The following is a 26,284-nucleotide window of genomic DNA, read 5'->3' on the forward strand; positions in this document are numbered from 1 at the left end:
TTTGCATGGATTTTATGGTATATTTGGAAAGCTCGAAATAACAAAGTTTTCAGTAATTTGGATATTGATCCGAGGGATACTCTTCAATTAGCTGAAATAGAATCATCACTTTGGGCAGAAGCACAGGTGGGAAATGACCCAACGAGAGGGCTCTCGGTACAGACCAATGTTCCCCTAGTGACACAAGGTCGATGGTGTTTCCTAGATGGTTCATGGAAGGATGAGGATACATTCTCAGGACAAGGCTGGTATAGTACTTTACCAGGGTTTGATGGGCTGCTAGGGGCAAGGAATGTAAGGGCATGTCTTTCACCCCTTCATTCGGAGATAGAGGCGTTGATTTGGGCAATGGAATGTATGAAGAATTTAAGACAGTTTCAGGTAACGTTTGCAACGGATTGTTCTCAATTGGTGAAGATGGTTTCGGAACCAGAAGAATGGCCAGCATTCGAAAGCTATTTGGAAGACATACAGTTTCTCAAAGGAAGTTTCCTCAACTCAGATATCGTTCATGTACCTCGGACAGCGAATCTTCGGGCGGATAGTCTAGCACGCAGTGCTAGGAAACAATCGTCCTTTGTCGTTCACATGGATGCGGAGTTACCGATTTGGTTTACAGAGTCAACATGAGTCTGTAAATTCTTTGATGTCAAAAAAAAAAAAAAAAAAAAAAAAGAAATGATCAACTAAAATCTAGTGTTATTAATTTTTGATTGATTTTCATTGTAAAAAATGTTGTTAAAGAGTTGAATGATTTTAACATTAATTTATGACCAAATTTTAGTAATCAGAATCCAAACTTTACCCAAAGATTTTCAGTCGAAGAATCAACTCAACGTTTTCAACTCACTTTTTTCTCATGTGTTTTTTTTTTTTTCACATACTGGTAAGATCCTTTTTCTTGTATAAAATATCGTGCACTTCCTTTTTTGTGAAGTAGCATAAAGTCATCATTTGATCCTCTCGTTTGTGTCACGTACGTACTAAATAGAAGACTGGAATGATAATTCACCGAACGGATTTATTAACACATTACAAATTGTCAATAATCAAAAGGGTTAGATGGAAAGAGATCGTAAGCTAAAGACACATAAATCTTGATATCACCAAATACGAAAATATCAACTAATTGTGTTTGAAACTTATATTTACATGTGAACACCGAACAAAATTGTCACATAAGACTTAAATCACGTTTAACTTAATACTAGATATTAATGAATCATGGCACAAACTGTTGTAGCTGAATTATGATTAGACTAATATCATCCAAACACCCTCTCTTACACGATAACTCGGCTAGTTTCTTGCAAGCAGAAAGTGTCTTTGGATTCTCCACGCCTACGCAGTACGGCCGAACCACATCAACAGCCTCCTGGTTCGTTACCTATAATGTCCGAGAAAATATGGTTCAACATTCAAACCGTAGACTACAAAAAAAAATCTTGACTCATTTTGATTTATGCTTACCTTATCCCAGAGGCCGTCCGATGCTAAGATCAAGAACTCAAATTCCGGTTTAATCCGTAATGTTATTGTTTCCGGTTCAGCTATTACCCACTCCTTGAGATACCGGTCTCCAATTCCTCGTGAAACGGCTAATGTTCCTTGAATTCTCCACACGCCGTTGCAGCAGTCAACATAACCACCCTACACAAACACAAAAGTAAACCGAACCAATCAAACAAAACCGGACTAATACATCACTGGAATTGCGGAATGGTAGAATGATAGTATTACTTTGCAGATTTTAACCGTTCATATTTTATGTGAATTCACATTTTCTTTCATCCATTCAGCAATTCCATATAGATCTATATATTATTATTTGCAAAATAAATTTTTGAAATCGAGCTCTCACGTTGAAAGTTAAAGTGGTTAATATCATTTATACTCTTAATGAATAAAATGTATAACTAAATTAAAAAATAAAAACAAAATGTATATATTTTGATTAGATAATTGATTAAAATTAATAATAGTAAGAATTATCCAAAATCTGAAAATATAATTAAAACACCTAGTTCGATAATATATAAAAATTAAATTCCAACTTTTTGATTTGATAATATATAACCTTTTAATAATGGATAATGTATATATTTTCAGAATGTTATATAAAACTCACCAATGCTTCAATCCTTTTGAACTCTTTTGCTTGAGAAGGAATGTGATCGGTAGTTAGAGCCTCCGGAACTCCACCGCGGCTTATAACCGCCCGGCAATCTCCGGCGTTTGAAACCGCAAGTTCGCCTTCCGATATCAGAGCGGTTACACAACACGCGCCGCCCCTCGAGCCTTCTTTCAAGAAATCCTCGTCCGTTTTGATGTAACCGTCTCGTATCGCTCTCTCAACCGAGTAACCTTCTTTTCCCGATCTCGCTGCCTCCATCGCCGCCTCAATGTTGTTGCCGAGATTCATCGCCGCGAACTCCGCCGCTTTGGATCCGCCGTGACCGTCGAAAACGCCGAAGAAAGCCTTCTTGCGAACTTTCTCGCCAGGATCAACCGCCGCGACATATCTATCTTCCATTGGTCCGCGTCTTCCTCTCTTGCAGTAAACGGAGTAAACTCCATCTTCTTCCGCTTCAATAACCTCATCCGCTTTTCCCGGCGTCTTCGCCGTCGTACTACACCACGGTGCAACCGCCGGAGGCAGCTTTAGGTCAAGCATCGGTGGTCTCTTTCTTTTCAAAGCCGTGTTAGAATCAGAACTCGAAGTCGTCTCTTTAGGCTTCCTTGGAGGACACGCTATCATAATCTTCTTCGGTGGTGTCCAACGAGGAGAAGACGGTGGCGTTTTGACCGACGTCGGAGAAAAAACAAGTGGAGATGGAAAGTAAACCGGAGACTCCGGAGCCATGATCACTGACCTAGACATGGTATAATCTTCGGTGAGTTTCTTCTTCTCTCGATTTGTTTGCTTGGTCGGATTCTTAGAGACTTGCATATAAAAAAAGAAGTAAAAATAGGGTTGCGTTTTAATTAATGTACTGCTTGTTGTTTACGTCAGAGAAGGCAAGGACCTTGTGAATTAGCGAAATAGTTGGCGGTTTTAGATTTTGTATATATATGACCAAGTTTTGGTCAACGGTCAACGACGATTATTTCTCTTTCTGCATGCTAATTAACACCTACGTGACCAAGTCTCTCTCTCTATTTCTTGTAGTTTAGTCAAAGTCCCGTCGGTGCCAAAATTGCACTGCCTATCTCCATCATATTTTTCTTATGTTTTATCTTTATTCGGTAAGATGCTTTATTATATGTTGCCATAACGAGATTTTGTATAGTTGAATTTCTAGTTGGACCCGGTTATCACGTGAAAATCTTTAAGCTTTGAATGATGATCTACCGTCCACTAAATTGTGTTTGAAACTAATTTTGATTTCTCATCTAAATTATGTAGTTAATTATTTTAATTACGAGTGTTCCGAAATGTACGATTCTTAAGCGTCTGATCAATTGATTATATCTTTGGTTATGTTAACTATAGTTTAATTAATTAAAGAAAGTCATTCACGCCATTTATTTTAGTAATTGAACTGAACGCACAACATACATGCTTCGGCTGCAAATGTTCGTACCCGATGGTATACATTTTTTAAAATGCTCTTGAATTCTGAGTCTGAGAAACTGAATGTATTTACTAGTTGACAAAAAAAAACAAAATTTAGTTTACACGCTAGAAAAAGTACTATATATTGATTACCAAACATAAGTACTATATTAGCTTCAAAACGAAAAAATTATGATAAAATCTTGTTTTGGCAACAAATGATAAAAAATATATATAATAAATATACAAAATACGAAAGTTTTTTTTTCAAAAAAAAGGGATTAGTACGAAGAATTAGGGAACTAGTCAAATCTGGTCTTCGTAAATTTTAATTAACAATGTGTGCATTTTAATAAGATTTTGTATTCATTGCTAATTAGCTTAAAAATCATGAACTTTCAAGTCAATATTAGTATGAATCATAATTAAATGTTGATGTCAATAAGTAAATGGCTCCCAGATTGAGGGTATGAATGGTGACCAGGGAACGGTGAGGAATAATGCATTTCTTAACGTTCCTAAAAAAAATCACCATTCACAAAGAATAATAATTCCCTCTCATTCCCTTTCATTCCATTTTTTGTAGAGAATTTGAGAACAAAATTATTCCTTATTAAATTTGATAAAGAACAACCATTCCTTTTCATTCCTGCTGATATTTTGTTCCCGTACACATTTCTTTTTTATTTGTTCCTCTTGATTCCCGAATGGTCACCAGTCAAACCCTGAATGTATTCGTGAATACAAGTGATGAATAGACTCGAATAAGAAAAATAGACTTGGAACATATTCCTTTCTAGAAAAGCTATCCATTTATAGAAGTTTAATATATATTTTTAACTGAAGCTTAGTTTTTGGGCTTAAGAACATTCACCAACTTTTAGATATTCTCAAGAGTATCAATCTATATATAATACTAATATTTATTTAACTATTTAATTATTTATTTCAAGTGAAATAAAAAGCTAACTCAATTATAGAATGACATGTAAAATGAGTGAGATATCTTCTCACTTTTTGTAATTTTTTTATTGTTGAGAAACTCTCTAGGAGACTCTCATTGAAAATGCTCTAAGATATATTCAAAATTCGTTAATCACTCCGTATATATGATCTTAAAACGCATAACGAAATAAGAAGAATGATTTTTTTTTTGTATACCTAGAAAAATTGTATTGTATTAATTTTCTTTAGGAAAGAGGAACACCATCTCGATTTGAGCTGAGACATCATACCATACGTAAATGTGTATGTATTAATGTATTGTGTGTATATAATTGGGGAGCAGTTGACTTTACCTCGTCATATATGAATATAACTTCTTTCCTAAGGTTCAGTCTCGGGACGGCCTTTTTTGACTTGGCAAACAAATTTAACATTTAGAGTTTACTTTTTGGTTAGCCAATACAACTTAAAATATACTAGAACATACAAGAAGAACATGTTCACCTTTGAAATTGACTAAATAATGACAAGATAACTCTTTGAAACAAACTAAATTCACATTCACAAAACAATCAGTTAATCAAATATATATGCCACATGTAAACCAGAGCTTGACGATTGGATAGTTGGTAAGACATGTACACACATAATTCAATAGAGAATGCCAAAAAAAATCAATGTGATGGTCAAAACTGAGGGGCACAGCTATCCTTCAGTGTAGCCCAACTTTATGCCTGAATCAGAAAGTGAGGTTTCATGTGAAGACCTCGGAGAGAAGCTGAAAAGAAGCAAAGAGAAAATCTACCATTGGTTATTCAATCGCGTGACCGATTACAATTGGTTACATATACATTGGTTCCTCATTTGACCCCAAAAACAAAACTTTGTTTACTCACATTTTCACTGAATATAAACATTCATAGCCATATATAAAACTTGTACCAGAAATTCTAATTGATTTCTGTGATTACTTCTTTTTAAGAACAAACTTGTGGAATGAAGACAATATCAGTATCACAAAACTGAATTTTGAGTGTGCTTTTCTAAAGACATACGAGTCTTTATACGTTTTTTTTCTTATAAATTTGGTATGATGTTGTCATCTTGTAGTACCAAACTGGCAAATCGAGATTCAAACATTATTTTGTTACTATTGATAACTTCTACAAAAATCATATTTATAGCCTAGTGGTTAACTACTTTTGTGAGTTACAATATAGCATACTTAACTTCTTTAATGGTTTTGGCTTTTGAGTTCATTCTAGGTGTCCTACCTAATACCCAGTGCCGGCCCTTGGCATGTGCACAAGGTGCTTATGCACAGGGTCTGTAAAAAACATGAGCCGGGCCTGATAATACCTAGTAGAAAGCTTCCAAGGTTTTGCGTTTCTCATGTACTATAAATTTTTCTTCCATTGTTCATCATTATTTTAAATTTTAGAATGTATTTTACATGTTGCAATACATAGATTGCAGATTTGCAGTCAAAGAAGATCTAGTTTGATGCTTATGTTTTATTGTCAGAAGTTGTTCCGATGCTTATCTGTAGATGGAGGTTTTTAATATTCATAGTTGTTGCCATCAAGGAGTGGAAGACTTTTTCGGTGGTTCAATCTAGTCTCAAATCAAAGAATAACAAACACTATGCATGGACCACCTAATGTCAATGACTCTTCACCAGCAAATTATACACCTAACTATAAGGCATGAATTGAGTGAAGGAGTTACAAGTTACAACATCTAAATTAACCGTATATACATTGTGAAAATTGTAGGATTCTTCTTCATATTCATTTTTAAATAGATTGAAATATATAACCATTCAGTGCAACACACAACCTCTTCCGGTGGTATAGTCAAAGGACACGCGGTGAAGCAGCACGGCACTTCCAAGTTCCAAGCATACGTCAGCTATTTCAGTCCGACACGTGGCATGTCACCAGCAAAGAAGAGCACACGTATGACGTACCGATTGTTCCTGAATCACCACGTTGAAACACTAGCAATATCACATCCGAAACAGTGCCCATCTATATATAGATGGATCTCCTCGAGTATTCGTATCATCATCATCATCATCTAGTTGTTGTTGGTTGTATCTGTTTTGTTTTGTGACAAAAACAAGAAGCTAAGTTTGTTTATTACTTGTGTTATAAGTAACGAGCTATGGCGTCTCAACAGGAGAAGAAACAGCTAGACGAGAGGGCCAACAAGGGTGAGACCGTTGTGCCAGGTGGGACTGGAGGCAAAAGCTTTGAAGCTCAACAGCATCTCGCTGAAGGTCTTATCTATCTTTTTTTCATTCCATGGATGCGTATGCTTCAAGTGATATTATGTAAATTTATGTTATTGATATTTGTTGGATATTATGTAAATTTATGTTAAAAGGGAGGAGCCGAGGAGGGAATACGAGGAAGGAGCAGTTAGGAACTGAAGGATATCAGCAGATAGGACGCAAAGGAGGTCATAGCACCCGTGACAAGACTGATGAGGAAGACGCCGAGGATGAGTCCAGGACTAGGACCTAGTCATAATATTTCGATGGATGTGTAATAATATCAATTTAGATCTTTCCATATAGTTGTGTTTTGGTTTCCTGTCATAAGCCCTTGTTGAGTTCATAAGATGATGATCACCATTATATGTTTTCGTCTTCTTCTATGTACGCTTGTGTTTCATTTGCTTTCTAGTACCGAGTGTTTTTTTACTTTCACTCCTGTTTTTCACGACAAGTTGGGATGGGGTCCTCAAACAAAATAAATTATTGAAGGACAGTTTCTTTGCTTTGTTATTGTGAACTGATGTTTTTTGTAGGCTGTCTTGAAACTGGCCAATCCGCTGCTTTTCATTGTACAGATAGCATCCGAGAAGGAACAAAGGAAGAACAATGACTGAAAATATTAGCACAAGGAAAGCATTCCTCTTTGAACCACTAGTTTGTTTCATCTTAATTTTGTGGACATAAGAAGATTCTCTTAAAGGGTGATCATGTCCAAGAGGATGAATAATGTATACAACAAGAAGAAACCATGAGAAGCACCATTAAAACACCTAACGCATTACTTATATCACTCATCTCATTGCAACATATACAAAGCTACTAAGATCCTTTTTTGAACTCGTTCATCAATTATTTGCTTTCAATCATTACATAGTGTCACAAAGACAAGAGAATGACATTTAAAAAAAATACAAGAGAATATAAAGAAACATATACTAGTAGCTAGATAGCTATATGGCTGTCAAACACAAATCAAAAAATTATTGCCAAGATTTGTTAGATTCTGTCTGCTTCTTATGCCACAGGCTGCCGCTTCTCATGGTCTATGTACATTTGCTCTGCCCACAACGGCAGCTTAAACTCATCCCTAACCGCTGCACCATTCAACCCAAAGGCTCCCTCCTGTGCACTATCTTTCACCAGTGAGTTCACCCACGACACATCTGGCTCATCGCTGTAGTCCCTCACAGGACGTGACACATTGTTATTGTTATTCCCATTAATGCCAAAGGAGACACTTCTCCTCATCTTGTTCATCTCCTCTCTTTGCATCCCCCACTCAACCTTCCCATTTGGTGATCCCCAGTCCGAGACATTAGAAGCTACTGGAGCCGGTTTGAAACTCAAACTGCGTTTAGCAAACGCTGATGATCTAGCGTTCATCACCGCAGCTGCCATAGCTGCTGAAGACTCAAACCTCTGAGGAGGTGCTTGCCTCACAGGAGAAGAAGGGTAATGGTTCATCTGAGAGTGCCTGCTTGGAGACATCACAGAGTCATTGAGCCTATGACCATCGAAACCACGGAGCCTCAGTTCCATCTCCACATCCATATCCATATCTCTAGCACTCAAACTAGACTTCAATCTACTACCGTTAAGCTGCAAAGGTGGTGGTGTGTTCTGCCATAAACCAACGTTTCTTGGAGACAAAGGAACACCATTATCACCCATGGGCGACTGAGGTGAAACCATAGCTGAGCCAGTAGAAGCATTAACCGGTCTCAGCTCATCCCTCCTATGAGCAAAGAAGCAAACTCTCCTCGCGCAACCGGTCTCGTCTTTACAAAGCCGTGTCCTGTACTGACCAGGGTGAAGCCAAGACTCGAAAACACCGTGCGCGTACTCGCATGAATCTCCTTTAGGACAAGACCCTTTACGAAACTCGGGACAAGGGACACACGTGTAAGGATACTTCCTCGGATCTCTCCTCCTCGCGTTCTCGCCAGGATGAACGAAAGGACACTCGGTCCAATCGTGCGAGTAAGCCCTAGAACATGGCTTGACCTTGAAGCTAAACATCCTAAACTCGTCTGTTCCGTATACACCTTCGTTGATGTCGGGGAGGGACGCATCTGCTGGATACTTAGACACAACACTCTTCACCTCCTCCTCCTCTTCCACCAAACCAACTAAACCGTGGTTTCCGGTTAAGAGAATCTCAACAGCTTTTCTAGTCTGGTTAGGTATAAACCGGGAAGCTTTGACCAAAAGATCAACCGGTTTGTTCCCGTTAGCGTCAAGGGTATTAGGTGAAGCGGAGGCATCAAGCAAGATCTTGATGACTTGAACGATAGAGACAGAACAGGCGGAAACAGCACAGTGAAGAGCAGTGACTTTCTCGTCGCTGGAAACTTTGTTCACGTCGGATCTTCCAGTGGAGATTATGTAAGTTAGAACTTCGATGCTTCCGTACATAGCAGCAACCATGAGAGGTGTTCTTTCTTGAAAACCCATCTTCTTCGACCCGACCCGTCTGCAGTACCAAAAGCCCGGTTCGTTGATATCCAACGAGTTCTCCTCGATCTCTCTCCTGAAGGAGGGAAGATCGTCGCATGCGGCGAGTTCAAGAAGACACGTGGCGGCGGCTGCACCCTCTTGTGATTTCTGCCTCATGGACTCAGCTTCTGTTAAGGTTCTTGAGGAGCAGAGTTTGCTCTCTGAGCCACACATCTTTTCTGTGAGATTCAAAAGGGAAAACAAGAACCGTGAGGAGCAAGAAACAAGAAGATAGCTATCAAAAGGAGGAGGAAGAGCCAACGCAAACAATAAAGTTTTGATTACAAATTTTCAGTTTTGATGTTTTCAAAATTCTTTGTATTTTCAAGATTTTTTATATCCCAAAATTAAAGAAAAACTCAATAAGGCCAACGACCGTTTCTACTTTTTATTTACAGATTTTCTTCTTCTTTAAATAACCTCGGGAAGAAGAAAAGAAAAGAAGAAAGCCATCAAAAACCAAAGATTAAAGCCTCAGAGATTAGGTAAACGTTATAGAATTAGCAAAAACAGAGAAAAGAATCAACTCATGAGTCATGATGGAGGAAAGAGGGAAGTCACAAACCTAGAGAAGAAGATAGAGTTTTGGAGGAACAAGAGAAGAAAAGGTTTTAGACTTTGAGGTTTTGAGATGGAGTAGGAGAAGTGATTGGGGTTTCTGAAGAAGGAACCGTAGAGAAAATGTAAAGGCTCCTTTTAAAAGAGAGAGCTTCGTTGCGAAGAAGGAGAGGAGGAAGGTGCGCTCTTTCTTTCGTCTACCTTTCTCTTGGTCTACTTTTCTTTAATTATTTATATATACAAGTTTTTATGTACTTTCCTTTTGTTCTGTTTTTTATAGGAATGGTTTAGGTCAAAAGTCAAAACTGGGAACTTTCAAAAGGTAATGACGTCGCTGTTTTGCTGACTGTTTATACGCAATTTGTTTTAGTCTTCTTCTTTTTTTTGCTTTTGGGAAAAAATATTATAATAGATTGATTCTCTCCCTATCTCATTCATTTTTTCAAAATGTCTTTTTATAATGATCAAAAGAGCAAGTTCCTTGAGGGGAATGAAATTCCACAAGTTTTTAAAGAAATAGTCTCATTAAGATGTATTTATTGTTTTTAGATTACAGCTTCTTCTGGGGGATAAGTTTCTGGATTACAGTTCATGCATGTAACTATTTGTCTTTTTTTTTGTGACTGAAACAAGTTGCTGATTTTGTATGTTATACCTACTAAATTTCTAAGCTAATCAATCAATTTGTTTTGATTACAGAAAATAATAAGAATCTAAAAGGGAAATAACCTAACATATCCACTAAATTCAGAAGATCCTGTTAAATTTCATTTCCCAATAGGTGTATGTTGGTTACAAAATTTGGAATTTAGTTAAGGTGGAAAGAAAGGCTTACGGTTACAAAATAGTTAAGCATTTTTTTGGACAAAGTTTTGTTCAAACTTTAGAGGACTTTAAATGTTATTATGTCTGACCAGATCTACTGTAATAATTTTCATATGTATGGGTGTGCGTGTGTGTGCTCAGAAAAATGTATGGGCACTTGGGCAGGACATCCTAAGATACAATAAGTAACTATTTCCAAAATTTGTCCTGGGAATTTTTTGTGTTTTCATGATATAAGAAAGATATTAAAAATTATGTATTAAAATTTTGCTCCAAAAAAATTATGTATTAAAATAAGTAAAATAGCATAACATGACAACATGATAATGGAGTTGCGGATGTAATAAGTGACCCACAGTTTCATCTAATCGACCGATTTAGCAGGTAATCCCTCCACACCCGTGTGACTGTCTTTGCACTATAGCACGCGCTTTGATTCGTACGTGGGGCTTATACAAGTCTACTCTCATTTTGAAGAGTGAAGACATACATCAACTCTCATCTGCTTCAAAAAAACCAAAATCAAATTTTATTTTCTAATGCTAGAGACTAGAGAGTAATTGATATTAGGTACTTTAAAATTGAATATTATGAACGGAAGTTAGAATTAAGAAAGGTAGAAGTAAACTAAATTTTAAATGTTTAAAACATGAAGTATTCTAGGATCAAAAGGAAAATAAAATTTTATTAATATATTGAATTCACTATAATGTATACCAATTTTTTGTTTTGTTTTAAGCTCTTATAGATAGCCTCGTCTTATTGGTGTTCAGTTAATTTACATTATTTGTTACTGATATATGGAGATCAAACTTGGTCTTCTAGTAGACTTGGTCTTCTAGTAAAGTTGTAGTGGAGTGATTAGGGTAAAGCGAGTGAGACAAACGCAAGGAGACGCGTGTGGAGATAAAACGAAAGAGATAAAGTGAGGCACGCCTTTTTTTTTTCTTTGTGGTGTTTGGGTGGGCGACAGAGAATGTCTTCACTTGGCCGCCCGATTCCACTTTTTCCACTTACTTTTTTTTTTGTAACACTAACTTTCTCTTTGAAAAATAGGGAAAATACTCACATAGCTTTTCTCCTCTTTATTTATTTAGTTTAATATTAGTCACACAAAACATAATGGATTTGTTCAAAGAAAAAAAGAAAAAAAAACATAATGGATTAGTCCTTTCGATATTATTTTATTTGACTTACTCCTCATTGTTCTTTGATCATTTGGATTAGTCTGATTTCATCATTTGATCTTCTGTGTCTAACGAGTTTTTGCCTAGACCAATTATCACAAATTTGATCATTTGGATTAGTCTGATTTCATCATTTGATATTCTGTATCTAACGAGTTTTTGCCTACACCAATTATCACAAATTTGCTTCTTTTTTTTTTTGCGAACTAGAAAGACTATTCCACATAGTTTAAAACCAATGGATTACAAGATCTAAATCAAAACTGTCTTTCTATGTGATTTACAGATTAACATAGTGCACTCACAAAAGTTCACATAAGTTAACTCTCATAGATGATCATCAAATTATAAGAAAATGCAGCTGTATTGTATTTATACATTGCTCTTAATTAAAAGAAAAAAACTAAATTTATGGTCTCTAGAATTTTTAACTTAAAAGAAGAATCATAACTAATGATTACCTTCAAGGAACTTCGAAGTTTTAAATCTTGAGTTGATAATATCATGATCAGCAATTCAGTAAATATATGTTTCCAAATTAGACTGACATATGAATTCAAAGCATATCGACAGTCCAATAATCTTTGAATTATCTGCATATTTTCTTTCCAGGAGAAAACATGATCATGCGTCTGAGCAAGTTGGGTAATCTAAATGCTGATGAGTAAAGAAAGTTTGAAGAGAAACTTGGACGAAGACTTGCTATGTTTCCTTCTGGTCAAACTTGGTTCTTTATTTATATGGTCAACTTAATAGTAAACTATTGAAGCGGTAATGATTTTATGTTATATGCCTTTTAAATTATTTCCCAAAACTCCTCAGCAAATTAAATCAGATTGTGGACTCAATCACCGAGCCTTTTTTATGACATTGATTTTGGGAAGACTGATCCATCGGGTCCATGTAATATCTCTTTTATTCTTTTTTTTTTAATCAATAATTAACGTTGAATTTTCAGAGAAGCTAATATTGCCAATGTGAATCAGAAAGGAGTCACTAAAATGATTTTCTTTAGAGCTGATAGATTGATTTGAAGTATTTTGATTCTACTTTCTTGCCATCGAATTGAATACTTGTTTATCCAACTAATAAATATACATACGGAAAACCCATGAGATTTTTAAAAGCTCTATTGGTTTGAAACATATATGAAAGCAACTATTAATTTACAGAAACTTGTACATACAAACAAGGACACGAGTCGACCCACTCACAACTATATGATACATCATAACACACATTTTAATAGTATAGCAAGACATAATGACAATAATACCTATAACCAACTCTACCTTATCTTATACACTTTCCAAATAAACTTCACAACTACCTTTTATCCTACTGAGATTTTACAAGGAACAAATCCATTTCATCCTCACCCAAAACGTCAAGATCTCGACCAAGTAGTTTTACTACCGAACAAGAAGTGATTTCATACCTTTCTTTAACATGCAAGAACACTCGCGCCATTACTTTCTCCATCAACTCTTTGATGATATATTTTCTACTGTCAGAGAAATAAACAGCCGCTAGTAATCTTTCCATGATCTTAGGATCAATTTCCAGCGAACAATCTGATGATCCCACGCACTTTTCAAAAATTTCTTTTACGCTCTTTTTTATTCTTTCTGCTAACCCTTCAAAGTCGAAAGGCTTAAAAGAAACCTCAGTGAGACGGTCATGTTTCTTCAAGTTCACTAACCAAAGCTTTGAGTGTTCTTCACTATCTTCGGTTTCGGTTTCTTGGGCAGGAAGGTTCAGATCAAGAACTCCATTACTTGTTCTGTTCACCTGCTTTCCCGTTTCTAGAAGCTCATTCTTGTCCTGAGTATCCCTCAAGCCTATCATCTTCCTCTTTTTCACCGATCTAAGCCTAGAAACCGTTCTCACATTTGATAACCTGGACACAGTTTCAATCCATACCTCCACTTGCCTTCCCTTTGCTCTCAAGAGTTTCTCTTCAGAATAAGTGGCTATTGTTCCAGAATCATCTACTGAAGATGACGTCATAACAAACGTGGTGTTTCCTATTCCGACTTCTCTCCCATGAGAATCCATAAACTTTCCCGTTTCAATAGCCTTCAACAAGCTCATCTGAAGCTTCTCGTCCGCTTTGTCAATGTTCTCAAGGAACACTACACAGAAAGGGTTCCTACACAACACCTCAAAGATATGATCCACCATTGTCTTTCCTCTCTGCCGCATCACATCATCACACGTAACACCAAGATCAACGGGCATGAATCTGTGCTCACTTTGATACATAATCTCAGCAAGCACAAGCGACATTCTCCTCTTGCCTACAATATCAGGCCCAACCAAATGGAGCCAAACGTCTCTTCTGGTGCTGATCCTAGGCGGTTGTGACAATGCGGAGCTGATAACTCTAGCAGCTTCATCTTGCCATGAAAACCTATCGGTTAGTCTTTGGTATATAATCTTGAAGCTCTCTACGTTGAGATCCCTTGATGAAGATCGTGGATGAGCAACATCTTTGTCATCCAAATGATTATTGAGACCAAATCCTGTGGTGACCGGACACATCTTCGCATTTAGATCAGTCGTGATCGATTTAGCTGAACCGGTCGAAGCAGAAGCACAGATCGTTGACTTAGTTCCACAAACTGACTCCAACCCTTCTGTGGTCTGCATTGAGGGAATCTAAATACAAGTTGAATTAAACATAAAACAGTGAACTAACGCAGTTAACTATGGAAACTTGTGGCCCACGAAAACTATGTGAGGTTCACAAAATTAGGAGAAGAGAAAAATTAGACGAACCTTGGAACTAGATTTTTGGTTTAACTCGGTTCTTGTGGTCATCTGCAACCAAGGTGGCAAGGTGGATTGGGTCTGCTCGGATATTGAAGAAACCGGTTCGGTGGTTTCTTTGTTGAAACCGGAGAAGGGTAGTTTTAGGTCAGATGGAGTTGAGAAGAATCCACCAAATGGAACAAACGATCCCATCAAACTGTTTTCAATTATAACACGTCAACGTCATCGAAGACAAATGTACAAAAAAAAAAAGGAAAAGGCAGATACACTCATGAAGTTAGTGCAAGAGTGGAATGTGAGGTCAAACGTACATCAGTGACGTGCTTCTACATTCAAATGACTATTTTTTAAGTTATGCCATTGTTTTTTTTCTTTTACATGTTAAACCATTGTGTTTGCCATTAAAAATATGTAGTGCTTCTATCAAACATCATTTCGAAATTGTAAGAGCAAAAGTTACGACAAGAGAGTTAAAGAAAAAGCTAACTTGATTGATATTCTTATTGAAAATAAGATACTTGTTTCTTAACATATATTATGTAAACTAAACACTAAATTAAACTTTTGTCTAACAATTAGATTGTTTGACCGAACAACAAAGATCAAGAAATCTGAAGTTATTCTTAGTAGACAATAAGCTATTACAAAAGGTCACAAGCCAGATTAAACTGTTTTAAATATGACTATTGTCATGTTTTGGAACAAGATTTTGTTGTTTTAGTAGAAGAAATATTCGTTTGTTTCAATAGAAGAAAATAGTCGTTGAACAAGGTTAAACAAACGATTGATATCATCAACCGCATCTGTTCAATCTCAGAGTACACACTTATTTTCCATATAATCAAAGTCAAAGATACAATAAGTTATACATACTTCTTTTGTAAATTTAACTTTATGGTTAGGTGGCCTACGTAATTACGTAATTAAATACTCCCGCGCGAATCCTTAAACCGTTAGTAAAGATGCGTTTGGTGTAGTTAAACGCGTGTGAAAGAGGTATAGCAATAACCTGGACTTGTGATGAGGCAGACAAGACCTAAGAGTAGTTGTAGTGATGGTAAGTAACTGCAGATCCCAATCTTTCTCCACATTCGGAAACTTCTTCATCATCTTCTCGTAAACGTCGTTGCTCGTCGCCGCTCCGATCAACCACACTCTCCTCCCTGATCTCCGTAACAGCTCCGCAACACGACTCACGATGTAACTCGCCGCCGACCCGTTCCCCTCGCCGTCTGTGAAAACCCTCAGGTCTCCGTAGCTCAAGACTAAGCCAGGTCCTGAACCTTTCTCAGCCACCTTCTCCAGTTCGCGAAACCTCGCGTCCGTGTAGGTTTTATCGAACTTGACGTTGACTTGGTCCGAAATTTCTGTACTGAGGCTAACCGTGCTTAAACCGTCGGTTCGGTTCTCCAGCGAACTTAAGAAACCGGTTAAGACACTGTGAGCCGATTCACCCACAAGCAGAGGGTTCCTCCCTTTGTCCCTCGTGAAAACCGCGCTGATCCTCCGGTGATCAGAATCTCCGGAAAGATTCCGGTTCGGTACGCTGAAACCCCATCGAACCGGATTCAATTCCGGTTCGGTATAATTTCCGGTTACGTTACATAGGAACATAGGCTGTTGTTGTCGTGATGAGTAACGGAGAAGGTGAGGGAAGGGCCTGACAATCGAGAGCTTTAACTCGGAGCTCCGGAAACCCGCTTCACCGAACACCCGACTCACAACCGGATCATCCAGGATCGAGAGAATCAGCTGACGAAGCTCCACTCTCACGCAAGAGAGCGAGTTCGAACTCTGGTTCTGAGACGACATCATCTCTTGGTACATCCTGAAGTTCTCAGGGAGACGGCGCTGGTGAGCCTGAGAGCGTTTGATAGCAGCCATGAGAGAGTTCGAAACGGGCGGATCATCTGATCCGGGTTGTTGTTGTTGTTGACCCGGTTGGATCCGGTCTAGTGAAACGCTGAGGCAGAGATCAAGAGCTTTGAACTGGAGACGAGGAGAGTAAGCAGAGTTTCGGACACGTGCGCACGCGTCGCGTAAGACGGAGGTTGGGAGTGAGAGTAAAGCGGAGACGGCGTGAAGCGACGTCGTTTGGGAGTGTCCTCGTCGACGCGCCACTTTGACTGCTTCTTCTAGCGCGTAGGATGATTCCGCCGTTAAGCATTGCTTCGCCACGTTTACCGCCGTTGGCATCGCCGGTAAACATATATAATAAATACACTAATAAAATTCAAAATTTCGAAGAGAGGATACTCTGTTCTTTGTTACTCTGTTTTTTTTCTGTGGTTTGGTAATAAGAAAATGCGACTAGAAATAAATTAATTTATGGAGGGAGAAGAGAGGATACACTGTTGGGTTGAGTGGAACACAAAGGTGGGACCTAGACACGAGGGGGCAGTGAAAGTGAGAGTTTGGAATCCAACAGAAACAGGAGAACAGGTGGTGACTGGTAAAAGATTCTCAGATTCTTGTTGCTTATCTTTTGATCATTCTTTTTTATTTATTTATTCCCGTGCTCAAGTCAAATTATTTTCTAATATCAATAATATATTTTTCTCTTGTTTTTGTCACTAGTTATTTTGTAAAATAAATTTAAACCACATATTATCAAATATCTATGAAATACCACACGATAAATATCTCCTTGATACAGATACTCGTAACTCATACGATGTGACTATTTTGAAAGCTGTATTTAAACACTCTATTTGTAAGAAAAAATTATGATTTTAGCTTTCGAAAACTGACGAAGATTTGTTTCCATATATATAAACAAATAGTTGAACTACCATAATGTTTTTGCCGCTCTTCAATAACATATGATTCTTTAGGTCAAATTGTTTTGGCGTTTTACAAGTTTAGGTGTTCTTATAAGATCACTTGTGGTTGTGGCATCTAGCCATCTGCGTAAATTTAGTTACATACAGTTTAAAATACGTTCGTTCTTCATGTTTATTTTAAGATTTGTTTGTATATCTAATAACCTTATAACCAAAAAGGGAAATTATAATTCTGTTCATCTGAGTATCTCGAACACTTTGTCACGATTTTAATTCTGAGTTCGTAATATAAAAGAGTGTACGCTAGAAGAAGTTCCTACATCCTGTTGTCTTTGCTCAGGTTCCACAGAAACAAGAGATCACTTGTTGTTGACTTGTCCATTTAGTTGGGAGGTCTGGCAACATGTTATATATAGGCTCAACCCACCAACTCTTCCCTTCCATGACTGGAATGAAATGCTATCTTGGATCAGATCTCCAGCCGTTTCAAGCCCTATCATCCTTCGAAAGCTAGCTGTCCAGTCAACCGTCTATCACCTGTGGAAGCAGAGAAATAATGTGTATCATAACAACAACATCATTGGACCAGTGGTGATTGCAAGGATGATATATCGAGAAGTCAAGAACACTATCATGGCAAGAAGGGATAGAAAGAAATTTCAAAACCTCTTGTCAAGTTGGATTATATAATTTTTAGGCTTCTCAACACTTTTGCTCTATCTTGTTTTTTCTTCTTTTTGCCAAGGTAGAGTACTATCTAGATTTAACTTTTTTGTAAAATCTGAACATCATTAATATGATATTAGCATTCTTAGCAAAAAAAAGAAGTTCTATTGACCTGGCTAGAGGATGGGAACGTCAAGCTCGACCATATCTTTCGCTATATTCTTCATGAACTCATGCTACTTTTAATATTGTATACAAATACTTATAAAAATACAATGATGTAATATGAAAAAGGAATCCAATGACATTTATTACCGAAAGTTATTGGAAAGATTGGTGTCGGTCTTGTCGGAGCAAAATAAAGAGTGATTTTCATATATAGACACTTGTTGTCAATTTATTACATGGATGGACACTTATTGCTCCCAACACACTATGTTATGGCTAAAGTCGTGGATGCCCTTGAAAAAGGTTAACCAGTCGAGGGTGTTTTTGTAACTGGACATTCAATTCTGGTTACTCTGGTTTGCGGTTTCGAAATTCGAAACTGGTGGATTGTGATTGGCGGATTTAAAGGGAGCAGTTATCATCGTTTTATTTTCTCACCTTGTGCCCGTGAAAAGGTGAAACTGTAAACTTTCTGCTCTTTACGGTTTCTACCTCTCGATCTTGTAACCGCCGGCGACATCGACGACGGAAAAACTGCGGAGCAACGACGGTTGCAGAGGGAGACGAAGTGAGGATATGTCGACGAAGAGAAAGAGAGCTCGGAAAGCGATCGACGACGGTGAGTTTTCCTTGTATATGTTCTGTTTGTCAGTGTTTCTTGAAGCTTATACGGTTTAAATGGTTCATTGTGGTTCAGGTACCGCGCCGGCAGATGTTGTGGCGGTGAACGATAGACTTCCATCTCGGCTCTTCGCCACCGACCGGTACCCTAGTAACCGGAACAACTGTTACGCATCGCTCGAGTATCTGCTGCTGGTGAGGGATGTCCTTGAAGGTTCTGAGGAGATGGAGAGGTTATTGTGTTCCTGTTTTGGTTCGCTATTTAGGTTGCCGGTAAGGAGGTGTGCTTTTTCTGGGAAAATGGTGCATGGTCTGCTTTCTAGACAGTTGGTAACGAAAAAAAGGTTTGAGATGTGGCCTGTATTTGGTGGTTTCCCGACACGTTTCGGGCTTCCTGAATTTGCCCATGTTACCGGCTTACCTTGTGGAGAGTTTGAAGCGGGATACGAGGTAGATGACAAACTGAAGGCAAAGAAAACAGACTATGCTTACTGGGATAAGTTGTTTGGGGGTAGGCGCAATCTCAATTTAGATGATCTTGCCGCCATGGTGGTTACTGAAGACAGTATGTCTCCGGGGAAGAAGCTCCGTCTATGTTTGATCATCATTGTTGATGGTGTGCTGATGCCTAAAACGCAGAAGCCGAAACCGACGCTGAAATATGTTAAATTGGTGGAGAAGTTAGACAAGTTTTTCGCTTTTCAGTGGGGGCGTGAGTCGTTTTGGTGGACAATTAGCACCATGATACCGCCAAAGAAGGTTTTAGGAAAGTGCGATGACCCAGAGGGGCTTTTCTGTTCCCTTCTGAGGCAGGAGAGCAAATTCCTGTTGGGTTTCCCGCTAGCGCTGCAGCTGTGGGCTTTTGAAGCCATCCCTGCTTTGCTAGACCGCTTAGGAGGTGACGATAGTGTTACGCTATTGAGCTATGTTGGGGACAAGTTGCCTACCCATACGGGGCTGGTCCTGACTGATGTCCTTGCGGCGGAGCATAATCCGAAGGTCAGTACAGGCATTTGGTAATCAATTGATTCTTGTTTGTACATGCTGACAAGTGTAGTAGGGTTAGAAATGATGATGTCGATGGTCCATGTGGATATGTGAGGGTTAAGTAGTACATATGGATAAGGCTTGTGACAGTGTACATATGGATATATTTTGTTAATCCTTTTTTGTGGACAATTAAAAATTAGGACTAAGTCATGCGCCTGTTGTAGTTGTGGACAATTGGTAAAGTAGAGACTCTAACATGTTGCAATGTTTTTGAAGTAGTTGACGGTTCTGCCAATGATGGAGGTTGATGAGGACAGAGATGATGGCTGGGGTGTGTTTGATTGTGAAATCTCTGACCGGAAAGTGACGTATATGGTTGAGCTTTTGAAGAAGGGGCACAATTTTCAAAAAGGGGAGTGGGGCGGGGGTGATGCTAAAGAACCACTCTATGTCCACGACCCAGTTGTTACAGAAGTTAAACGAAAAATCCGGAAACTAACGCACAAACAGGAGGCAGGGGCTTTGATGAAACAGAGGAGGCTAAGCAGATACTTTACCCGGAAAGCTGAGGTTGGGGAAGATAAGTACGAGGCTTTGGTTGGTGTTGTTGAGGGCCTTAAAAAAGAGCTAGAGAAGCTAAACAAGGTTGTAGAGAAGCAAGGGAGGATGCTGAAGAAGTATAAGTCCAAATCGGGTGGGAAGTTTTCAACTGCTAAATTGGGATCGTTACGTCGGAGAAAGAAGAGCGGTGTTTCTTTGGAGGAAGGCAATCTTTTTGGTAGAAGCGACCATGACGGTGATGATGACCGCATGGAGGATTTGGATTCGTTAGCGGGGGCACAGGAGGGGGAAGAGCCCGTTGATGAAAAAAGCTTGAAGGAAGGAGATGGTGTCCCCTTGCTATATACTAAGAAGGGGGATAAAACAGAGAAGCCACACGTTGTATTATATGGTAGTGGGAGCAACACATTCTACGTAACTGAGGATGAGGTAGGCAGCAAAACTGGGGGGCTGGTTGTTGGCAACGCTTACCCGTTATCTTATGTTGAGCAGGAGAGTGATGTGGTTGCTGATAAGGGGATATCTGGGTCTGATGGCCCTTGCGGGACAGAAGTGGTAATTTTTTTTTGGTGTTATAGTTGCCTTTGCTGTTTTTTTGTTTTTCTAATATGTTTTACATGGTTTGACAGGATTTTGGGGAATTGAATAGGCTGGTGGGTGTTATAACCCGTGAGGTGACTGATATGCCTGAGGAAGAGGTTGGCAAGGGTTCGGAGTCTCCGGAAGCAACGAATGCCATTGATGGAAAGGTAATAATTAAAACCTGGTACATATGGACAAGCGAACTAGTGTGTACACGTGTGCAAGTAAAGTGGGGATTTACTTTGATTATGTTTGTCCACAGAGAATGGGAGGTGAGGGCAATTCAACCGGGGATGGCGATAGGATGGGTTTGCCTAGCGTGAAGGTAAAAAATAACTTTGATGATAAATTGCGGCCATTGTTAAAATGTTTATATGGTTTTGAGTTGTTTCATTAAATTTTGTTGCACGTGTGTTTTTGTGTAGAACGGACAGGTCCTTAGTGGGGATGAAGAAGCGGATGGTGACGGTGAGAATGACGTACTTGACAACCCAATGGATACGGTGAACTTTATTGGTTTTTTTTTTATTTCCATACCATTGAACTTGTATCTACATTTGACACTTTGTTTTCTCTCTCGATGGGGTATGTAGGGTGTTGCAGTTTTAGATTCTAGAGATGGGTCATTGGGTTCTGGCTTAGAAGCGGACAAAAAGGTTCAAAATAAAACAGCCGAAGAGCAGGTTTGTACATGAGGGTTTTCGATTGTTTGTGTGTACAACTATTTCATATTTGTGATTGTGCACTGTATTGGACGCTTGTACGGGTGTACAAGTAGTAGAGATGTACATATGTACAACTAGTAGATTTGTTCGTGTGTACATCAAAAGTTGTGGGTTGATAGTTATATTATTGGGTGTTCGCAGGGAACAGCTTCGGATAGCGATGGAAATGGAGAGAACCAATTGATGGAGTTAAGCGACTCTTCGCCTTGCCAGAGGAGCGAGAAACATAAACCAGTGGAGAGGGAGGCGGAGTTGGCAGCCTTGCTGTTGGCTAAGGAGGCCTTTACAATGGAGAAGTTTGTTCCGACTGTGGAAGATGTAGACCAGGGTTTTTTCGAGACTGTGTTGTCGGAGAACCCTAAAGTGTAAGTGCCAGGTTGATGTGTGATTCAGATTGCTGGGAAATATGGTGTGATGATAGTGGATTTCGACTGATGTGTGATTCTTTTGTTGCTAGGTTGCATTTGAATGCGGGGAAATTTGATTTGGATAATGAATTTTTCCTAGATCTTGCTGCCCCCCAAAAATGGGTATCTACTCAGGTATTGTGGCAAATTTTTTTTTTTTTTTTTGGTTGTTTGGTGTAGCTTATTGTCTATGTGGACACAGCATATCGAAGTTTTGGTGGAGTACGTAGCTAAGCGTCATGAGGAGAAACTAAAAGAAAGGCGGTGCCTGTTTCTACCGCCATGGTTTGTTGGACATTTGCAAGGCAAGGCCCGGTCTTTCAACGCAGCGAGGGGTAACAGGGGAAGGGTGTTGGGCGATGGGCGGCTTTCAGGGTTTTTAACTAAGGAAGGGAGAAGGTGGGGAGCTGAGGTTGATACGTTGTATGCTCCCATGATTTGGGATGGAAACCACTGGGTTGGTTTATGCATCAGCCTGAAAGATTGGCGTGTGTTGGTGCTGGACCCAAACCCAGGGCTGAAAGACATGTCAGTTGTGTGGGGTATAATGGGAACTGTGTCGAAGATGCTCCCCTACCTGGTTGCTAATGTTTGTCCGCCACCTGGAGATGGATCGTATACTTTGGATCCTTTTACGGTTGAAAGAATGGGTGGGGCTTACGAGAACCGCCGCAGTGGAGATTGCGGACCAGTAGCAGTCAAATTCATGGAGATGCATGCTTTGGGGAACCCAAATCCAAGAATGGATGGCTTGACAGACGAGTTGGTGGACATAATGAGGAAGCAGTGGGCTATGGATTTGTACAAGGACTGGGTTTTGCCTGTGTATGTGGGAGAGGTGAACCAGTGAATGTGAGGGTTTATGTATTGTTGGATGTTGTGTTTTGGATGTTATCTTTGTTTTTTTAAGGTCTCGGTGTTTTTTGTGTACGTGAACGTTATATAAGTGAAACTTAGGGTTATTTATTGAACGTGTTTTAAGAAGTATTCTGTGTTTGTATTATATTAACGTAATGTAGGTGATTTTCGTTGTTTGCTTCATAGACTGAAGGACCCAATGAGCGAACGTGTACATGTGGATATGTAAATATATTGTTGAGAACGTGGACGTACAGGAGTAAGGATACGTATGTGGAGAACCTGGACGTACATGTGGATACGTATAGGAAGCGTTGTTCACGTGTACTAAGAATAAGCCGATAGTTTTTCTTTTGTTTTTGTGAAACACGGCTTAATGCAGTTTAACATGTGAAAAGATACTCACGTTGTGAGGCTTGTTGATTTGTGTCATAAGTTGTAGTTGCAAGGTCGATGTTGTTATATATGGTGTTAGGCATTTGCGTACAACAAATGTCCGACAAAGTTGTACATGTGGATACAAATAGTAGTGGTAGTCTACATGTACAAATGAGATCTCTTATGGTTATGTGATTCCCGGTTCATGTTTCTGATTTTTTCTTCTGTTTTTTGTGAAACACGGCTTAATGCAGTTTAACATGCGAATAGATAGTCACGTTTTGAGGTTATGTGAATCCTGGGTTAACATTTGAATAGATAGTCACGTTCTTATGGTTTTGTGAATCCTGGGTTATGTTTCTGCTTGTATTGAGCTAAATCGTAAGGAGAGCAAGGGTTGTCGTATTTGTTGAACGTATGTGTTGCCGGTACAATGATGTTTAACATGTAAAGGTGTGAGGATGAACTTTGTACCAAAATTAGTTAGTGTGGGTTAGTGATTTGTACACAACCAAATTTGCGAAGATTGTACATGTGGATACATATTGGAGTGATTGTACATGTGGATACATAATACCGAAGATTGTTTTTATGTTTGTTGAACTAATGTGTTACCGGTACAATGATGTTTAACATGTAAAGGTGTTAGTATGAACTTTGTACGGAAATTAGTTTTTGGGGGTTAGTGTTGTGGATACATATTAGAGTGGTTGAACCTGTGGATACATATTAGAGTGGTTGTTCACGTGTACAACATAGAACCAAAGATTGTTCTTATGTTTATGTGAATACGATTGTAGTGGGTGTAGACATGTCTGAAATAGATGTTATACAAGTAAAAATGTTAGGATGAATCAGTTGTTTGGAGTTAGTATGGTAGAAGTTAAGAAGATACGTTGGTTGAAAGGCATGTTTTTTGGTCTAGGAATGGCGGGTGTACACATGGACAAAACAGAATTGACTGTCCGCGTGGAAAAGTCGATTAGCACCCCCAAAACGCATACAGATAATCCGAAACAACAAAGGTAGACAATCCAAAAAGAGACAGTACATACGTCCGTGGCATCACATGCTAGATAAAGGTATCACATGTGAAAATGCTTGAGAAATCAAAAAACATAAGGATGGTGAATTCGCTATCCATGAGAGAGCACTCGTGGATATAGTATTCACCACATTCAGATAGGTAGAACACAGTTGGTCCGGTTGTGACCCGTGCCTCCACAACGTCCGCATTTGTTAGGGACAAGTTTTTTCTTCTTGGGTGCCTGCCATTAAAAGAGAGGAGAGTTATAGTATGTGTCTAACATAAGGGAGTAATTTGTTTTTGTTACCGGTATCTCGCCGGTAGAGGCGATGCGGTTTTCCTTTGGGCGTCCAGATGGACGACGAGTCAGAGGGGGGAACAAGATCACAGAAGTGATTGTTTCTGGGATGGGGAAGTCTCCAATGGGAGCGTCAGGGTAGATAACCCCAGCGTATGTTTCAATCCATGTCTGTGTCTTGTAGCAATCACCAAAAAGCTGAACATAGGGGAGACCTATGGAATCAGCAGCTAGAAGAGCGTGACCGCATGGGATTTTAAGCTTCTGGAAGACCTGGCAGGTGCAGACTTTGTTTTCTAAAGAGACAGTGTTGGAATGGCCGAAAAGGCCTCTAACTTGGTAGCTCCAGGTGTTGATGTTAGCTATCTTGCTGCCTTTGGTGAGCCTGATATGTGTCTGCATAACCTTTTCAACCTCTGGTGTTACAAAACCCCTACACTTGGCGGATTTGGTCCTTCTAGCAGAGAACCAGCGAGTCAACATGCGCTGGATGAACATGAATAACTCAATTATGGGTGAAGATCTGGATTTCTTGAGAGCGTTGTTGAGCTGCTCTGCAGTGTTGCTGGTTAGAAGGTTGTAACGATCTCCTTGGAAGTAAGTCCTAGACCACTTTGAAGTCCCGATCCCTTCAAGGTAGGTGGCACATTCCCCATTGGCCTGCCTGATTTTGGTGAAGTTGAGATCGAAATCCTTGCGCCGGTAAGAGAATGCTGCCTCACATACCATCTTTGCAAGACCTTTGTTCTTGAACCGTGAGATAACGTTGCGCATTAAGTGGACTATGCATGCTCCATGATGTGCCTTGGGGAAGACTGCAAGCTTGGCTTTGATGAGACATAAGTGACGATCAGATATGATGGTGAGTGAATTTGAGTCTGCAATGATCCGTTCAAGCTTGGTGAGGAACCAGGTCCAGGCATGTTCTGTTTCCCCATCAACAACAGCAAAAGCGAGAGGGAAGACTTGGAAGTTTCCGTCTTGACCACTAGCCGTGAGTAGTACCCCCTTATATTTCCCGGAAAGGTGTGTCCCATCAATAATAAGAACCTTGCGTAGGCGTCTAAACCCCTGTATAGAAGCACCAAAGGCAAGGAATCCATAGAGGAAACGGGTGTTGCCTTCAATGTCGGGCTCGGTCTCAATAGCAGTAACTGTCCCTGGGTTCGTAGCTTTAAGCCTCTCAAAGTAGGAAGCGATGTTGAGGAATGAATCCTCAGCATTTCCAACAGTGTTATCCACTGCCTGTTCTTTGGTCCTGTGGCATTTCATGTAGGAAGCGTCGATGCGAAGGTCTTCCAATATCATCTGCTGAAGCTGAAGTGACTTAGGTCCATTGATGGGTTCAGTGTAGCGAGAGCGGTATATGTGGGCAAGGACTTTGGATGTGGCCTTCTTCCTGTATAGGTTGCGTGTCTCGATGGTGCAGGTGTGATCAAGCTGGGCCTTTTTGATTGTGTAGTAACCACAATTGGTTAGCTCCTTCGCCAGTATGCGCCAATCGCACTTAGTATCATGGCAACTAAGCACAAAGGAATGCCTTGTGGTGCGGGTTTGCCTGAAGTAGAACCGCTCCTTGATTGCATAGATAGCAAGG

At 39.4% G+C, this 26,284-nt stretch overlaps 4 protein-coding genes across 5 annotated transcripts; 1 reads left to right on the forward strand and 3 right to left on the reverse strand.

The window, feature by feature from the left end:
- Positions 1 to 1,076: 1,076 nt before the first annotated feature.
- On the reverse strand, positions 1,077 to 3,574 carry LOC106454595 (probable protein phosphatase 2C 30). Its single transcript, XM_013896714.3, has 3 exons — positions 2,129 to 3,574; positions 1,471 to 1,650; positions 1,077 to 1,387 (listed from the first exon to the last, which is right to left on the reverse strand). Exons 1-3 carry the CDS (start codon positions 2,948 to 2,950, stop codon positions 1,223 to 1,225), a joined length of 1,167 nt encoding a protein of 388 aa, XP_013752168.1. The 5' UTR covers positions 2,951 to 3,574; the 3' UTR covers positions 1,077 to 1,222.
- Positions 3,575 to 6,548: 2,974 nt separating this feature from the next.
- Positions 6,549 to 7,207, forward strand: LOC106450837 (late seed maturation protein P8B6-like). The gene is made up of 2 exons (XM_013892609.3): positions 6,549 to 6,782; positions 6,890 to 7,207. Exons 1-2 carry the CDS (start codon positions 6,668 to 6,670, stop codon positions 7,027 to 7,029), a joined length of 255 nt encoding a protein of 84 aa, XP_013748063.1. The 5' UTR covers positions 6,549 to 6,667; the 3' UTR covers positions 7,030 to 7,207.
- A 411-nt stretch (positions 7,208 to 7,618) lies between these two features.
- Positions 7,619 to 10,091, reverse strand: LOC106450836 (zinc finger CCCH domain-containing protein 29-like). Its single transcript, XM_013892608.3, has 2 exons — positions 9,844 to 10,091; positions 7,619 to 9,457 (listed from the first exon to the last, which is right to left on the reverse strand). Exon 2 carries the CDS (start codon positions 9,450 to 9,452, stop codon positions 7,797 to 7,799), a length of 1,656 nt encoding a protein of 551 aa, XP_013748062.1. The 5' UTR covers positions 9,453 to 9,457; positions 9,844 to 10,091; the 3' UTR covers positions 7,619 to 7,796.
- Positions 10,092 to 12,993: 2,902 nt separating this feature from the next.
- LOC106450835 (protein SMAX1-LIKE 8) lies at positions 12,994 to 16,939 on the reverse strand. 2 transcript variants are annotated; one of them, XM_013892606.3, is made up of 3 exons: positions 15,633 to 16,939; positions 14,630 to 14,819; positions 12,994 to 14,494 (listed from the first exon to the last, which is right to left on the reverse strand). In XM_013892606.3, exons 1-3 carry the CDS (start codon positions 16,817 to 16,819, stop codon positions 13,187 to 13,189), a joined length of 2,685 nt encoding a protein of 894 aa, XP_013748060.1. In that variant the 5' UTR covers positions 16,820 to 16,939; the 3' UTR covers positions 12,994 to 13,186. The 2 variants fall into 2 exon arrangements, with proteins under 2 accessions (XP_013748060.1, XP_013748059.1); XM_013892605.3 differs by having other exon boundaries at positions 12,994 to 14,509; positions 15,633 to 16,938.
- Between the last annotated feature and the right edge of the window lie 9,345 nt (positions 16,940 to 26,284).

The sequence above is a fragment of the Brassica napus genome, chromosome A5, assembly GCF_020379485.1.
Source record: "Brassica napus cultivar Da-Ae chromosome A5, Da-Ae, whole genome shotgun sequence".
Taxonomy (NCBI): Eukaryota; Viridiplantae; Streptophyta; class Magnoliopsida; order Brassicales; family Brassicaceae; genus Brassica; species Brassica napus.

What these genes read in the sequence shown, in the direction of transcription:
- LOC106450837 (XM_013892609.3), top strand. Translation starts at nt 6,668, where the DNA reads ATGGCGTCTCAACAGGAGAAGAAACAGCTAGACGAGAGGGCCAACAAG. An exon ending in TCAACAGCATCTCGCTGAAG is followed by an intron (nt 6,783 to 6,889) that starts GTCTTATCTATC and finishes TTATGTTAAAAG; the next exon opens with GGAGGAGCCGAGGAGGGAAT.
- LOC106450836 (XM_013892608.3), bottom strand. Translation starts at nt 9,452, where the DNA reads ATGTGTGGCTCAGAGAGCAAACTCTGCTCCTCAAGAACCTTAACAGAA.
- LOC106454595 (XM_013896714.3), bottom strand. Translation starts at nt 2,950, where the DNA reads ATGCAAGTCTCTAAGAATCCGACCAAGCAAACAAATCGAGAGAAGAAG. An exon ending in TCAAAAGGATTGAAGCATTG is followed by an intron (nt 1,651 to 2,128) that starts GTGAGTTTTATA and finishes GTGTTTGTGTAG; the next exon opens with GGTGGTTATGTTGACTGCTG. An exon ending in CGGACGGCCTCTGGGATAAG is followed by an intron (nt 1,388 to 1,470) that starts GTAAGCATAAAT and finishes CGGACATTATAG; the next exon opens with GTAACGAACCAGGAGGCTGT.
- LOC106450835 (XM_013892605.3), bottom strand. Translation starts at nt 16,819, where the DNA reads ATGCCAACGGCGGTAAACGTGGCGAAGCAATGCTTAACGGCGGAATCA. An exon ending in CTGCCTCATCACAAGTCCAG is followed by an intron (nt 14,820 to 15,632) that starts GTTATTGCTATA and finishes AATTGAAAACAG; the next exon opens with TTTGATGGGATCGTTTGTTC. An exon ending in ACCAAAAATCTAGTTCCAAG is followed by an intron (nt 14,510 to 14,629) that starts GTTCGTCTAATT and finishes ACTTGTATTTAG; the next exon opens with ATTCCCTCAATGCAGACCAC.